The sequence below is a fragment of the Moschus berezovskii genome, chromosome X (assembly GCF_049115385.1).
Source record: "Moschus berezovskii isolate FMDL1 chromosome X, NW_MosBer_1.0, whole genome shotgun sequence".
NCBI classification, from domain to species: Eukaryota; Metazoa; Chordata; class Mammalia; order Artiodactyla; family Moschidae; genus Moschus; species Moschus berezovskii.
Window position 1 is genome coordinate 51256678 of NC_142488.1, and position 17068 is coordinate 51273745.

Below are 17068 nucleotides of genomic sequence, written 5' to 3' on the forward strand. Positions count from 1 at the left end.
TTTGAGCTCTTGTTTCTCTGCCTCTTCAAACCCAACTTGTATATCTGGAAGTTCTCGTTCCATGTACTGTTGAAGCCTAGATTGAAGGAGTTTACTAACCAGGAGGCTTCAGAAATATGGGACAATCTAAACTTAAGAAATTGGAGGGTGTGAATGAAGCTCGATAAGGGAGAAAAGAAGAGGATTCTCTGCTTCCCATGTTGTTAGCAAGCTGGGCAAGGGCTAGACCATAGCTTCAAGTTCTTGTGTAGGACAGTAGCCTTTATCTAGAAAGACATAAACAGTTTTGCAACTGGAATAGAGGGAGGGAGAGGGTGGGGTGTGGGAGACAGACACCCTGAGTGGATGTGAGAGACCATTAGAAGGGGGTTTACAGACGGAGGGAGGCTTCGGACTATAGCAGATGTGGTGGACTTGGGAAAAAGTAGACACATTAGACATTGTCCAGTAAAATGGACAGAACTCAACAAGAATATGGACTTGAGCTGAAGGAGAGGGAATTGTAAACATGGTTAAGACCAAGTTTCTGTGTCCTGTCGTAAGAGTACAAAGGTGACATGGGGAATCCTGGAAGTTGACCAGGTCTGGGAAGAATTCCAAATAAGATTTTTATGTTTATGAGCTTGTGATCTAGATGGATATGATAACCAATATTTAGATATGTAAAAGTTCCTTTTCCTTTAAAAAAAAGTGAGAAGTACTGGGCTATCATTTATATACGATAGAAGTCAATGATTTAAAGCATTACAGTTTGTCGAGTTTTGACATACGCATACCATTGTGTAAATGCTACCACAGTAAAAATGTAGAAAATGTCCCATTGGTTCGAAAATGCTCCCTTGGGCTATTTGCCAACAGACTGCTTCCTCCACTCCTATACACTGGCAACCACAGATATATTTCTGTGCCTATAGTTGTGCCTTTTCCAGGAATCCATTGACATGAAATCATATAGTACATAGCTTTCTGTGTCTGACATCTCTCATTGGCACAGCTGAGATGCATCCTTGCTGTTGCATGCACTAGTAGTTCCTTTTTAAGTGACTGTATAGTATTCTTTTGTATGAGTATACTCTTTTGTCTTTCTTCCATCTGTATACCAGTTGTTGAATAGTTAGGCTGTTCCTAGGTTTGGCTATTAGGAGTACATGAGTAGACTATTTGAGTAAAGATCTTTGTGTGAGCAAAACTCCTAGTATGTACGAAAATTCCCACTATAATAGAATAAGATGAATGTGCTACTGGAGAAGAGTGAAGAAATAGCTACAGAAGGAATGAAAAGGCTAAGCCAAAGTGGAAACAACTCCCAGTTGTGGCTGTGTCTGGTGGTGAAAGTCAAGTCTGCTTCTAAAAGAACAATATTGTTTAGGAACCAGAGATGTATTCAGAGAAATCAGTTACCAGTTCAGAGATTTGAATGTGCAGTGCTCCAAGCAAAAAATGGAAACAGAGATATGTATTTATGTATTTATTCCATGGAAGTGAGTAAAACCATTGCAACCATGATGGAAAATCCAGAAGCAGAGAAGGAAATGGTTCATCAGAGCATGTATAAAAGTAGGTATTGAAAAGCCCTAATATCTATTTCTGTCATGAGTGTCTTCCCAAGACACATTCTCCACTAAGGGAAACCTGGGACTACCTATCAGCACAGTTTGTGGATGCAGAAGAAAGACTGCCCTGGAAGGAAAAAAATATAGTCTTCAAGCCTTTTCTCATCCTCCAGAGACCCTGTGGTTCCAGGACTCTACCTCAGTAGTGGGAATAGCTCAACATGCACTGCACATGCCCAACTCAAGGAGCATGTGCAGTGTGTGTGCACGCGCGCGCGGGCACCCGTTGCTGCGCATGCGCCTTGGTGCCCATAGACCTTCCTGAGCCCGTTCTGTGAGGAGCGTTAGGCCTGAGACAGGTGTGTTTATTCAGTCCCGGTTCTTTCTCACTACTTGAGACTCACCAGGTAGGTTCACAGATCTGTCCTGTCTGGAGTTTAAGTGTGCGTGCATATGAGGGGGAGCTAGCAAGTTTCAGGCCGGTCGGGTAGTGCTATCTGGGGCCTTTGAGGAGGAAGGCCCTCGAGGTCGTCATCTTTCTCCTCACAGGTTTCGGGACGCCATATTTCTTGTCCTAGTGGCGGGAGAGGAAGGGCGGTGGGCAGAGGAGGGCAGGGGGTCAGATGACGGTGGGGGGAGACTTGCGGATGCTATTTGAGGTATCTGGCTCATTGGGGCCCTGGAACTGATGACAGAGCACAGAATCTGGGGCCGGCAGTGGGACCTGGGCAGGGGGCGGGGTGGACGATTAAGGAAAGGCCTAGAAACCGGACCGTGGAGGGTTTGTAACCGTATCACGAGTTTTGTGGTAAGGTGCCAAGAGAGAGGGGGACTGGTTGCTCTGTATGCAGACTCACCTCAGCCACAGACGCTGAGAAAATCGCCATAGTCAGGCTGTAAAGACTGAGCCTTTCTTCCTGTTCCAACTGAATTCCAAGGGAATTGGGGAAAATAGATCTGGTGAATAGGAGTGTGACAAGAGCAATAGTCCTGAATTTTTTAATTCCTACCAGTATTTCAATAAATATCTTCATGATGTAGAATTCTGTTGTGAAATCAAGCTTCCTCACAAAAATTCTCTGTCTTCCTGTGTACCTTATGGTGATTTCTCTGCCAGCTTAATGAAGACAGAGATGGCTTTGCCAGCAACTGTATTTGGTTTAATTGGAATGCATGTACACTGTACACTCATATTTAACCAGAGTTTTGTTTTTGAAATTATTTTCACATATGAAAAAATAGTAAGTCAACATATGGTCATAAAAGTGATCAAATATAGCTGTACTCTTAAATACATTTTCTAAATCACAATATTCCACTTTCAGGGAGAAATATGAGTGGGCAAGTGGCATCAACATTGGGACCTATAGAGCAAGAGTCCTCTGAGCTGGATGAACCTGTGGTTGTGAGTAATGTTCCATTTGATGTTTTCTATTAGCACAAATTTACTTTCGAGAAAATGATGTTAAGTAATACAGATGCAGTGGTCAAGGTCTTCCATGCTGATAAAGGGTGACAGTTTGTCTTAGGAAGGAACATTGATCCAAATGTATTACAGTCTGGCGTTGCCTGGATGAGTATACTGTTAAATTCCCTGGAAATGTGCCCAGTGACTCCCTCCTTCTGCTTATTAACAACAGATTGCATACTTCCATCCAACATAGATTTAAATAACTTCCAAAGTCTTTCTGGGTAACTCTTATGGGAGCTAACTCTTCCCTGTGGGAAGGGTAACTTTATTAAAAGTTAGTACATAGAATTGTGTTGGGAAAATGTTGTTAGGTTTACTTATGATCAGATATATCTATGTATTATGTATGTTTATGCTATTAGATGTATTAACAACAAAAATTTTTTATTTGCATGCACACTCTACTAGGACCAGCACTCCAGTGTTGAGCAACCTCAACAAGAGGAACCACCACCTAGGATTCAGGATATCACACCGGGAGAGGAGGAAGTAAATGGAGAGGATTCAGTGAATCGTGATGAAGAGAAGGAGAAGGATGCCTCTGAAGGTAAAGTGTATCCGTGCATCATGCCTTAAGACATAACCAGTAAGAGGAGGAAAGGAAACATTAGAAAAGGACTTCAGACAGTTCCTGAAAAACTGAGGAGAGTATAGTTTGCAGGTTAGTGTGGTCGGTCAAATTTTCCCTTGCTTTCAAGACAAAGAGAGGGGGGCAACTAAGTTGTCTGAGGACAATCCTGGAAAAGGAAAATGGCAATAACATTCAGAAAATTCTGCTTTCCTTTTTCTCCAGCAAAACATTCCCAGAATAATGCTCCTGAGGTTCTTATTCATCTCATTTTTAGCATACTAACCTAAGGCTTTTAATTCATAACACCGAGGGAATGAATATCATCATTCCCTTGTTTATACTGTATGCTTTACAGCTGAATTGATGCATTTCTTTTTAAAGATTCTGACCTTGAATCTGATCTCCAGGAATTGGCTGTGGCAAAGACTGGGGGTGAAGGTGGAGATGGTCCTGATGTCAGGGAGGAGTTTGCATCAATTATAGAGCCAGTTGAAGTGCCAGAAGCAGGTATGTCATCCATTCAGAAAGTAATTTATGTGGTTTCTGTTTTTCAGAATATTATATCTTTGCTAATATAGAGGGAACATTACTATTATTTTAATAATAGAGTTCACATATTCTTTGAAAGATAGTTCAGACCCCAGATGCCTGAGTGCCTAACTTACAGACTTTCAAATAAAGAAACAGACAGGATCAAAGCCATATCAATTTGGAAATAGGAAACCGTTTTCTTCTCTTGAGTATAAGTACTTTAAGCAATAGCTAATTATTTTCAGGTTCTTTTATAATTTCTGCTTGTAACAAATATGGAACGCATTTGTAATAAATATCAGTTTATATGAAATATGCTCAGGCGTTCAAATAGGTTCTAGTACCAGCTTTAACATAACGTGTGTGATTCTGTGAAATCCCTTAACTTCTAAACTCAACTTTACTCATATAAGTTGTGAATTCAGAACAGATACACTAAAAATGCTAATTTTTCAATGCTAATTTTTGCATTCTCTGATTCTCTTTGATGGAATGCATACAAGAATATTCTGTTTTACATGATTTATTTATCATAAAATATCATCTTGAGTCAAATTATAACAGGGGAATTGAGATTTCATTTTCTGATGGGGGACACATGTACACCTGTGGCTGATTCATGTCAATGTATGGCAAAAACCACCACTATATTTTAATTAGCCTCCAATTAAATTAAATAAATACAGTTTTTTTAAAGAAGAAAATTAGCCAACATTCTACTTGATGTTTGTTAAATTCTCTCAAATTCTGAAATCTCTAGCTCTTAAAAAGTAGTTGCATTTTAAATCTTTTCCCCAATGAAGTATGAAATGACTGAACAATGAAATGGCAAAAGATAGTCTAGTTTCCTGTGTCTGTGGCTGATCAAGTTGAGAGAGTGCATGTAGTCAGTGATATTCAAGGCAGGTGTGAGTAAGATACACATGCCAAGCACACTACCTGCCCCCATGTTTGGTCTGTTTTTTTTGGGGGGGGGTTGCTTATTTTAATTGAAGGATAATTACCTTGCAATACTATGATGGTTTTTGATGATGGCTTTTGCCATACATCCCACTCTTAAAGAACTAATAAAAATCTGAGCCTCATGATATAATCGTCTCTAACCATATCAAATATGTTATTTTTCCTCTTTGATACATCAATTTAAAAAGTTTTGCAAGTCAAAGTCTGTAACTCTATTTCTTCCCACGTAATCAACTTAGTATCTTTCACATACGTGTTTTCCAAATTGCTGACAATTAATTGCCTGCTTCTGATTTTAAAGGAGGGACTTCATGGTTAGGGAAGAATTTACTGTGTATTCCGTTCCGTTCCGTCGCTCAGTCGTGTCCGACTCTATGAGACCCCGTGGACTGTAGCCTACCAGGCTTCTCCGTCCATGGGATTCTCCAGGCAAGAATACTGGAGTGGGTTACCGTTTCCTTCTCCAGGGGATCTTCCCGACCCAGGGATCGAACCCGGGTCTCCCGCATTGGAGGCAAATGCTTTAACTTCTGAGCCACCAGGGAAGCAGCCTTCTAGATATTTTCACTTTACATTTTTGTTCCATTCCAGTAGAACATTTAGACTAAAATAGCACTTGCAGACTACTTTCAAGTAACTACAGAACATGATTAAAATGTTCTCATAGAAAAATCTTAGCCCTAAATATGTGTGGTACTTAAAAAGAACAATACATAAATTACAAAGTACATAAATATAAAACCCTGCATACAATATAAAAGGTAAGAGAAAGAGCAACAGAATAAACCTAAGGGAAAAAGTAAAAGATACTTAATAAAAGACAGGTATGAATTTTAGGAAGAGGAAAAATAAATTCAACTAATAAAGACAATGTGCTAGTTTACATAATTTTTTAACACATGTATATACATTTTTTAAATATTCTTTTCCGTTGTGATTTATCACAGGAGATTGGACATAGTTCCCTGCGCGGTATAGTAGGACCTTGTTGTTTATCCATTCTGAATGTAATAGTTTGTATCTGCCAACCCCAAATTCCCAGTCCATTCCTCTCAGTTTACATAATTGTGAAGAAAATGGACAAAGCCCAAGTACACATAATAAGAAATATGAATAAGACACTAACGGTATATTACAGAATTAAAACAGTATAATCTGGAACTCAGATATTTTCAGAATATTGATGAAATGGCTAGTAGGGTAGAAAAACAAATATTATTTAACATACCCCACAGTAACTAAATAACATCACAGATACCGTGGATAAACTTTTGAAATTGGTCAGAGTTGTCTCTCAAAAGCCATTATCATTTAGAAGCAAAGAAAAATATCTGCTTTTCCAGACTTTCTTTGTGTCTTCCTGCTTGCTTTCCTGTCTCCCAGCACCGCAGGACACAATGGCCATGAAATGGTGTCACATGGTCAGATATGTGGCTATGAAGGGACCCTGCTGACTGGAAGTTGGTACTTGCCAGCTGCCTCTACAAAGATTACATCATGACCATTGCAAGCTGCTGACCTTCAACACCCCCTGAAAAAAGTTCAGGGTGAAAATCAGGAATGAGGCACTCTGTGCTCTGAAAAAAATAAAAAAAAAACCTGGCAGAACAGGCCTTAAGATAGTTAGATCTTTTCAGAAAAAGGTTTTATGAGTTCCAATTCTTGTATCTTCTCATACCTAGAAAAACACTGACGTCGTTAATGGTGAAATCTGCTTTGGCTATTAAAAAAAAATTTTTTTTTTACAATTAAAAGTCAGAGTAGCTATGGTTCAGACATCCTGGGAAATAACTATTTCCCAGATATCCTGAAAAGTGATATTACAGGTGTGATTTCAGATTAGACGCTGTGACCTAATGTAGAGCTTAATGCTCCTGTAATGCATTTTTGCTTCTGTACTTTGCTTGCTGCTTGTAAAACCAAAGTTACTCCATTTTAAGATAAAGTTGTTTTTAAGTAAAGATTCCTAAAATTGTTTTTGAAAAAAAAATAAAATAGATGGAAAAAAAAGCCATTATCATTTAGAAGCAAAGAAAAATATCTGCTTTTCCAGACGTTCTTTCTGTCTTCCTACTTGCTTTCCTGTCTCACTCATACTCAGTCTTGCTCTCCGTTTTCTTCTCTTCTCTCCTTTTTTCTTTTTTTGGTGTGGCTGTGAGAAACAGTCCTATTTCTGCTTCACATTTTGATGTCACCATGTCAATACATTTAAATGACACTTTTAATTGGAGGATAATTACTTTGCAATACTATGATGGTTTTTGATGATGGTTTTTGCCATACATCCCACTCTTAAAGAACTAATAAAAATCTGAGCCTCATGATATAATCGTCTCTAACCATATCAAATACGTTATTTTTCCTCTTTGATACATCAGTTTAAAAAGTTTTGAAAGTCAAAGTCTGTAACTCTATTTCTTCCCGCATAATCAACTTAGTATCTTTCACATACGTGTTTTCCAAATTGCTGACAATTAATTGCCTGCTTCTGATTTTAAAGGAGGGACTTCATGGTTAGGGAAGAATTTACTGTGTATTCTGTTCCGTTCCGTCGCTCAGTCGTGTCCGAATCTATGAGACCCCGTGGACTGTAGCCTACCAGGCTTCTCCATCCATGGGATTCTCCAGGCAAGAATACTGGAGTGGGTTACCGTTTCCTTCTCCAGGGGATCTTCCCGACCCAGGGATCGAACCCGGGTCTCCCGCATTGGAGGCAAACGCTTTAACTTCTGAGCCACCAGGGAAGCAGCCTTCTAGATATTTTCACTTTACATTTTTGTTCCATTCCATTAGAACATTTAGACGAAAATAGCACTTGCAGACTACTTTCAAGTAACTACAGAACATGATTAAAATGTTCTCATAGAAAAATCTTAGCCCTAAATATGTGTGGTACTTAAAAAGAACAATACATAAATTACAAAGTACATAAATATAAAACCCTGCATACAATATAAAAGGTAAGAGAAAGAGCAACAGAATAAACCTAAGGGAAAAAGTAAAAGATACTTAATCAAAGACAGGTATGAATTTTAGGAAGAGGAAAATAAATTCAACTAATAAAGACAATGTGCTAGTTTACATAATTTTTTAACACATATATATACATTTTTAAAATATTCTTTTCCGTTGTGATTTATCACAGGAGATTGGACATAGTTCCCTGCGTGGTATAGTAGGACCTTGTTGTTTATCCATTCTGAGTGTAATAGTTTGTATCTGCCAACCCCAAATTCCCAGTCCATTCCTCTCAGTTTACATAATTGTGAAGAAAATGGACAAAGCCCAAATACACATAATAAGAAATATGAATAAGACACTAACGGTATATTACAGAATTAAAACAGTATAATCTGGAACTCAGATATTTTCAGAATATTGATGAAATGGTTAATAGGATAGAAAAACAAATATTATTTAACATACCCCACAGTAACTAAATAACTCAACATCACAGATACCGTGGATGAACTTTTGAAACTGGTCAGAGTTGTCTCTCAAAAGCCATTATCATTTAGAAGCAAAGAAAAATATCTGCTTTTCCAGACGTTCTTTCTGTCTTCCTACTTGCTTTCCTGTCTCACTCATACTCCGTCTTGCTCTCCCTTTTCTTCTCTTCTCTCCTTTTTTCTTTTTTTGGTGTGGCTGTGAGAAACAGTCCTATTTCTGCTTCACATTTTGATGTCACCATGTCGCCAGTTATAGTAGTAATGACTTAAAATTAGTGTCACTATATAATTTATTATACCAACTGGAATGCTTTCCAGGGTGAAAAGAAACATTTAGAATTGCATGAGGGCCACAAGTAAAAAGGGGGACAAATGTTGAACCAACTTAAAACAACCATATCAGGGATAAATTAGAACAAATGAAATTTTCTATACTTTTCCACAGTAGCGAAGAAACAAATGTAATACTGGCCTTTTTATTTACTTCACTTAAGCAGTAACAGAGATAATAACTGTTCAGCCAGCCTATATTCAGAATATTATTTCAAATCAATACATTTAAATGACACTTTTTGGGGATTTTTTGTTTCATTTTTTGTGTATTTTGTTTTTTTTAGGGTGTTTTTTTTGTTAGATATTTTACTGAATGTGTACATGCCTTCCACTGAAAACTACCTTCTGATAGGTTCCACTGATTTAATTTGTTCTGAACTCAGTGTCATTGTTTTCTTGTATAACTAGGAAGACTAGTGTGTTTTTAAAAATACTGGTAATGTGCCTGAAAAGTCTATAAAATCTCTAGAGAAGATTAACTGAAGGTAAGCCAAAGGGTCGCCCTTAATGTTCTTGTTTTAGTCCATTTTATAAAACTACAACTACAGGGAACTTTGTATACCTCTCCTATCATTGAAATAAAATTCTGTTAAGTAATTTTGATGTTTTAATGTTTATATTATAGGTGAAGGGCAACCGTTTGCTTGAAAGAAGATAAACTGGAACCATCTATGCTGTTCTTATGCTATATATTTGACTGTTAAAGTTCTGTCAATAAAGTTTCATTTTCTACTTGCACATTCTTTGTGAAATTTATCCCTGGGTATTTAATGTTATTGAAAATTCATGGTTTGCGATTTTTATTGTCTAGTTGAGGATGTATGTGGAGACAGAATATTTGTATATAGACTTTCTGTCCAACAATTCCTCTAAATATGCACATTAATTCCAAAAATTTAGATCTAGATTGTTTTTCCTTTCAAAATATACTATTCTATTTGAATATCAACAGTTTCTACTGGCTTAAACCTTAAACCTTTCCTCATTTTGCAGCACTGAACAAAACTAGCCAGAATAGTCTTGACTAAAACAGGTGATAATCGGCATTTTTCCTAATAGGAAATGAAAAATCTCCATTTCAACCTGTTTAAGTTGCTTTTTTATAGATATACTTTATCAGAGTGAGTTCCATTCTATTCCTAGTTTGCTGTCTTAAATATAGATTAATTTTCATCAAACACTTACAATGCATCAATTGTGATGATCATAGAGTTGTTTTCCCTCCATTTTTCTATTAATGTGAAAATTAAAAGAAAATTTTTCTATTAATGTGAATTGCATTGGTAACCTTATACATGTAAACCACCCTTGCGCTTCTTGGGTTAAAAAAAAATTGGTCATAACATATTCTTTAGGCGTAATCTACATGTTAATACATATACATACATATATATACCCACACATAAAAAATTCATAAAAGCCTTTGGTCTTCTGTTGAATATCTGGGCTTAGAAAATGTGCCACCCAAATCTCATATGGCCCCTGATGAAATCATTGACAGAGAAACATTTTTTAAAACTTAATATACTTGTATTGTCCTATAGAGAAATGAAATGCCAAAGTCATTGTTAAAGGTTCTAGGGAGACAGGAAAAAAAACTACTGTCCAATTTCATGACAAATGCCACAGCGTATCTTTCACACACTTCTGACTTGCCTTCCAAGTTTTTTTGGGTACAGGGAGAGAGCAGCCACAAACGTCTTTTCTTCTCCATGACATCCTCCATTGGCTTGATAGTCAGCAGATCTCAGAAGCCTTCCAGCTGTGCATGTGTGTGTTAGTCACGCGGTCATGTCCGACTCTTTGCGACCCCACAAACTGTAACCCGCCAGGCTTCTCTGTCCATGGAATTCTCCAGGCAAGAATACTGGAGTGGATTGTCATTCCCTTCTCTAGAGGATCTTCCCAACTCAGGGATCGAACCCTGGTCTCCTGCATCGCAGGCAGATTCTTTACCGTTCGAGTTACAGTCCGCCAGCTGTCTGATTCCTCCCTCATATCCTTATTATTACATAACAACCAAACGCTTACATCTCTGAGCCTCCATCTGCATCCTCACCAAAAAATATATTTCTGCAACAAAGGACCTCTTCAGAATGCACTCTGTTTAGGGAATAACAGGGGATTATAAACAGCAGCTGTTGTGCCCTTCCATTCCGTTCCGTCGCTCAGTCGTGTCCGACTCTTTGCGACCCCGTGGACTGTAGCCTACCAGGCTTCTCTGTCCATGGGATTCTCCAGGCAAGAATACCGGAGTGGGTTACCGTTTCCTTCTCCAGGGGATCTTCCCAACCCAGGGATCGAACCCTGCTCTCCCGCATTGGAGGCAGACGCTTTAACCTCTGAGCCACCAGGGAAGCCCTTACAGAGGTGTAAAAACCCAGGTCCAAAAGGACTGAAAATGGGAGGTTCAAATCTACCACGAGACTTAAGTTAGAGTGTCCCATTTTACCAAAAAGTATGTGACAAAGCCCCTCGGTAATGGAGCTGCCTGACAAGATTAGATCCTAGCTAGAAGAAATGAGAAAGGAATGAGGGGAACTTCGTGAGACAAAATTACTTGAGTCTTATCTGCTCTGTCTCCTTATTGGCTATGACATGACATAACTGGGCTTCCCTGGTGGCTCAGATGGTAAAGAATCCACCTGCAATGTGGGAGAGCTGGGTTCGATCCCTGGGTTGGGAAGATCCCCTGGAGGAGGACATAGCAACCCACTCCAGTATTCTTGCCTGAAGAATCCCCATGGATAGTGGTGCCTGACGGGCTACAGTCCATGGGGTCGCAAAGAGTCGGACACGACTGAGAGACTAAGCACAGCACGTGACATAACTAAGAGTATCAATACTGGCTCTGATTCATACTGTGTGAAGGTGAGAAAGGTATTTACATCCTTTGGATCTGTATCCCCATTTCTAAAATGGAAATTACAATTTTACACTAAATACTTGTTATGAAGAATAAACAAGATAACATGTGAAGTAGGCATTACATTGCAAATGGATTTGGCTTATTCTACTCCAATTTTTCATTTACACTTTCAAAATTTTTAATTTCATTTACCTTTACAATTACAATTCTCTCAAGTGATACAGATTTTGAATTTCAAGTAGACTAAAAGGCTAACTTTTAAAATTAATTGGACTTCAGAAACATATTTTGTCTAAAATATATTGACTCAATAGCAGTGTAGCTCGTGTCAGACATGGGATCCATTCTAAGGTTGGTTTGTAAATAAGGACTGACAAGGCTACCCTAAGTCATAGTATGTAGTGAAAACTGTGCTCCTTGCTGTGTGTGATGACAAAGAAAATAAGCCAATATTCTGGTCATGCAGCATCACACAACTCAACACCAGACTCTGTCACGTAGTCAGGCAGCCAGTCCCTAAGTAACACTGCAGGAGCTACAGGGCCACACAGTGTACCACTGCAGTTGTTAGTTTGGCTTGCCACCTTCTATGGGCTTGGCCAGTAAGGAGGCAATGAACACGAACAGATTCATTTTCTACCTTACAGTCAGTGCAGAAGCAATATGACCCTCGTGTCAGTTGCCTTGTCCCTAGTCCCATGGTTTGACACTGAATTGGAAGGCCTCAGTAACAGGCACTGCAGGTGGTGGGTCTCTCTGCCAGGAAGGAGCCCACAGTTGTGCCCTATGGCAATGAGAATTTCTGTAGTGCACAGCTGTACTCTCAGCTGGGGCTAGGGAGACCATCCTATGTTCAACTGAAACAAGAGGTAGATGAGTAGCAACTTTGTGTAGGCCTCCAGCTAGATAGCAGAAGGCAATGGCACCCCACTCTAGTACTTCTGCCTGGAGAATCCCATGGACGGAGGAGCCTGGTAGGCTGCGGTCCATGGGGTCGTGAAGAGTCGGACACGACTGAGGGACTTCACTTTCACTTTTCACTTTCATGCATTGGAGAAGGAAATGGCAACCCACTCCAGTGTTCTTGCCTGGAGAATCCCAGGGATGGGGGAGCCTGTGGGGCTGCCGTCTATGGAGTCGCACGACTGAAGCGACTTAGTAGCAGCAGCAGCCAGCTAGATAAGGAGGCCAGTGAGAAATTGCCTCATAACAGCTCTTCATCAGGCTGCTTATCTCCCCTTGCTGCTAGACCAATGAGTAGGTTCTCTGCCAAGATTCAAGTCTGCCTGCAGTTTAGCCTTGCCTACGTAGCCTAAGTGGGGACATGCAAGGTCACCAGAGCACCAAGACAGAGTCACACCCCTACAGTGTCTGGAACAAGACACAAGGCTTTATGTATGGTGCTACAAATGTGACACCTATATACTGACTCCTACATGGAGGAGATGCTTTTCCTGTCTGTCATTGAAAATATTCCTTCATTTAGTACACACACATTGATTCCCAGCATGTTTCAGGACGTATCTGCAAAATGCTTGAAATAACAAGGCCAGTGATGTGAGGTGGATGATGGGAATATCACACTGGTGGACCAGACAGACACATAAACAGGAAAGAAGTGCAAGGGAGAAACACAGGGAATGGACCTAAGGGGGGAAAAAACAGTGAGTGGGGTGGCCAAGAAGCAGGAGGAAAGCTAGAAGGTAAGGTTCATTCTAAGAGTGAAAGAGGTTATCTATAACAGAGTCGTGCTTTGACCCAGGTTTTGAATGAGAGTCACAACCTCTCCTCATCACTGCCCTTTTTGAGGGTGATGTCTGAGAGTCTACAGATTCTGAAGGGAGAGAAAGAAAATCCATAGTGCAGGGGGTACATGCACCCGCCCTGATAGAGATGCAGGTGCAGCTTGTTACAGTAACCAGGTGGGGATGAGCAGAGTGGGATTTGGTGACTCGAGGAAGAAATGTGCAAATGAATGTAAAGGGAGAAAATACATTGAGAGGGGGTAAACATCTACAACTCCCATTTCTGTACCAGGGTAGGTGCTCCATCTCTGTTGTGAGAAGGCTCCCTGGTCTGAGCTCTGGTGATGAGCATTCTAAGGGCCCATCATCACCTAAGCAGGGGGCACTGACAGACACAGAAAGCTTCTTAGCCCTGCTGAGAGAGGGGCGGTGGCACCTTAGGGAAGCTCAAAGGTAGGGTGGAGGTGGTGGTTGTTCAGTCACTCAGTCGTGTCCAACTATTTAGGACCCCATGGGCTGCAACACACCAGGCTCCTCTGACCTACACTATCTCCCTGAGTTTGATCAAATTAATGTCCGTTGTGTTGGTGATGCCATCTAATCATCTCACCCTCTGTCGCCCCCTTCTCCTCCTGCCTTCAATCTTTTTGCATCAAGGTCTTTTCCAATGAGTCAGCTATTCGCATCAGGTGGCCAAAGTATTGCAGCTTCACCATCAGCCCTTCCAGTGAATATTCCGAGTTCATTTCCTTTAGGATTGGTGGGTTTGTTCTCCTTGCTGTCCAAGGGATTCTCAAAGCTCATCTCTAGCACCACAATTCAAAAGCATCGATTCTTTGGCACTCAGCCTTCATAATGATCCAACTCACACATCTGTACATCACTACTGGAAAAACCGTAGTTTTGACTCTACAGACCTTTGTCAGCAAAGTGATGTCTCTGCTTTTTAATATGTTTTCTAGGGTTGTCATGGGCTTCCCTGGGGTCTCAGCAGTAAAGAATGTCTGTAATGCAGCACACTTAGGAGATGTGGGTTCAATCCCTGGGTCAGGAAGATCCCCTGGAGGAGGGCACGGCAACCCACTCCAGTATTCTCGTCTGGAGAATCCCCTGGACAGAGGAGCCTGGTGGGCCTCGGTCCATGGGGTCATAAAGAGCCAAACACTACTGAAGTGCCTAAGAATGCCTGCAAGCTAGATTTGTCATAGCTTTCCTTACAAGGAGCAAGTGTTTTTTTTTTTTTTTTTAATTTCATGGCTGCAATCACCATCTGCAGTGATTTTGGAGCCCAAGAAAATGAAATCTGTCACTGCTTCCACTTCCCCCCACCCCCGCTTCTATTTGCCATGAAGTGATAGGACCAGATACCATGATCTTAGTTTTCTAAATGTTGAGTTTTAAGCCAGGTTTTTCACTCTCCTCTTTCACCCTTATCAAAAGGTTCTTTAGTTGCTCTTCCCTTTCTGCCATTAGAGTGCTATCATCTGTGTATCTGAGCTTGTCGATATTTCTCCCAGCAATCTTGATTTCAGTCTGGCATTTCCCGTGATGTACTCTGCATCTAAGTTAAATAAGCAGCATGACAATATACAGCCTTGTTGTACTCCTTCCCCAATTATGAACCAGTCATTTTTTCCAATTCTGGTTCTAACTGTTGCTTCTTGACCCACATACAGGTTTCTCAGGAGACAGGTCGAGTAGCCTGGTACTGCCCTCTGTTTAACAATTTTCTCTATTTGTTGTGATCCACACAATCAGAGGTCTTAGCGTAGTCAATGACACAGAAGTAGATGTTTTTCTGGAATTCCCTTGCTTTCCCCATGACCTAACAGATGTTGGCAATTTGATTTTTGGTTGCTCTGCCTCTTTGAAACCTAACTATATGTGGAACTTCTCGGTTCACGTACTGTTGAAGTCTCGTTTGGAGGAGTTTACTAACCAAGAGGCTTCAGAAACTGGGGACAGTCTGAGTGGAGAAGCTTAGGAAATTGGATGGTGTGAAGGAAGCCTGATAAGAGAGACAAGAAAAGGAAGCTCTACTTTCAATGTTGGTAGCAAAGTGGGCAGAGGCTGGACCATGCCTTCAAGTCCTTGTGTAGGAGAGTAGCCTTTATCTAGAAAGTCATAGACAGATCTGCAACTGTAAGAGAGGGAGGGAGAGGGTGCAGAGAGGGAGACAGACACCCTGAGTGGATATGAGGGACCCGTTAGAAGGGGGTTGACAATTAAATGGAGGGAGGCTTCGGACTAGAGCAGATGTGGTGGACACGGGAAAAAGTAGAAGCATTAGACGTTTCCGAAGTAGAATGGACAGAACTCAGCAAGAATTTGGACTTGAGGTGAGGGAGAGGGAATCGTAAACATGGTTAGGACCAAGTTTGTGTGTCCTGTCATAAAAATACAAAACTTTCATGGTGAATTCTGGAAGTTGGCCAGGTCAGGGAAGAATTCCAAATAAGATTTTTATGTTTATGAGCTCATGGTCTACATGGATACAATAAGCAGTATTTAGATACTTAAGATTTCCTTTTCCTTTAAAAAAGTATTGAGGTATAATTGATATACAATAAAAGCCAACACTTTAACGTATTACCGTTTGTAGATTTTTGACAAATGTATACCGTGGTGTAAATGCTACCACAATAAAAATGTAGAAAACGTCTCATCGTTCAAAAATGCTCCCTTGGGGTATTTGCCATCAGACTCCTTCCTCCACTCCTATACCCTGGCAACCACAGATATATTTCTCTGCAAATAGTTGTGACTTTTCCAGAAATCCATTGACATGAAATCATATAATATGTAGCCTTCTGCATCTGGTTTCTCTCATTTGCACAGTAGAGATGCATTCTTGCTCTTACATGGATTAGTAGTTACTTTTTTTTTATTACCGTGTAGTATTCCTTTGTACAGGTATATTCTTTTGTTTTTCTTTCATCTGTGTACCAGTTGTTGAATAACTGGATTTTTTCTACATTTGGCTATTAGGAATACATGTGTGGAATATTTGACTGCAGGTCACTGTGTGAGCATGTCTTCATTTCTCTTGGGAAAACTGCCTAGGAGTAGAATTGCTGGGTCATATAAGGCTTCCCAGGTGGCGCTAGTGGTAAAGAACCCACCTGCCAATGCAGAAGCCTCAGGCAGGATCCCTGGGTCTGAAAGATCCCCTGGAGTAGGAAATGGCAATTCTCATCTGGAAAAGTCCATGGACAGGGGTCCTGGCAGGTACAGTCCATGGGGCCCGAAAGAGTTGGATACAACTGAGTAACTGAACACACACACACATACATGGTAATTTATGTATCTTAGAATCTAAACTGTGTCCTCTGTAGACAACATACACATGGATGTTTTGTTTTGTTTTTTTTAAAACTGTTCTCTCAATGTCTGCCTTCTGGTTGGATTGTTTTATCTATTCACATTTAATGTTGATACAGACGTACATCTGCCATCTGATTCCAGTTTGTGCTTCCTCTAGCCCAGCGTTTCTCATGATGTACTCTGTATCTAAGTTAAATAAGCAGGGTGACAATATACAACCTTGACATACCCTTTTCCAATTTGGTACCAGTCTGTTGTT

General features: G+C 40.3%; 1 protein-coding gene across 1 annotated transcript in view; it reads left to right on the forward strand.

Moving 5' to 3' along the window:
• The window catches only part of LOC148773299 (P antigen family member 2-like), a 66380-nt gene extending 56792 nt beyond the window's left edge, over window positions 1–9588 (forward strand). The window contains exons 3-6 of the mRNA XM_088833568.1: window positions 2879–2958; window positions 3433–3571; window positions 3977–4102; window positions 9497–9588. Coding sequence (XP_088689694.1) covers window positions 2879–2958; window positions 3433–3571; window positions 3977–4102; window positions 9497–9519 — 368 coding nt within the window. The 3' untranslated portion in view covers window positions 9520–9588. The remainder of the gene's footprint in view (window positions 1–2878; window positions 2959–3432; window positions 3572–3976; window positions 4103–9496) is intronic.
• The last annotated feature ends 7480 nt before the right edge of the window (window positions 9589–17068 follow it).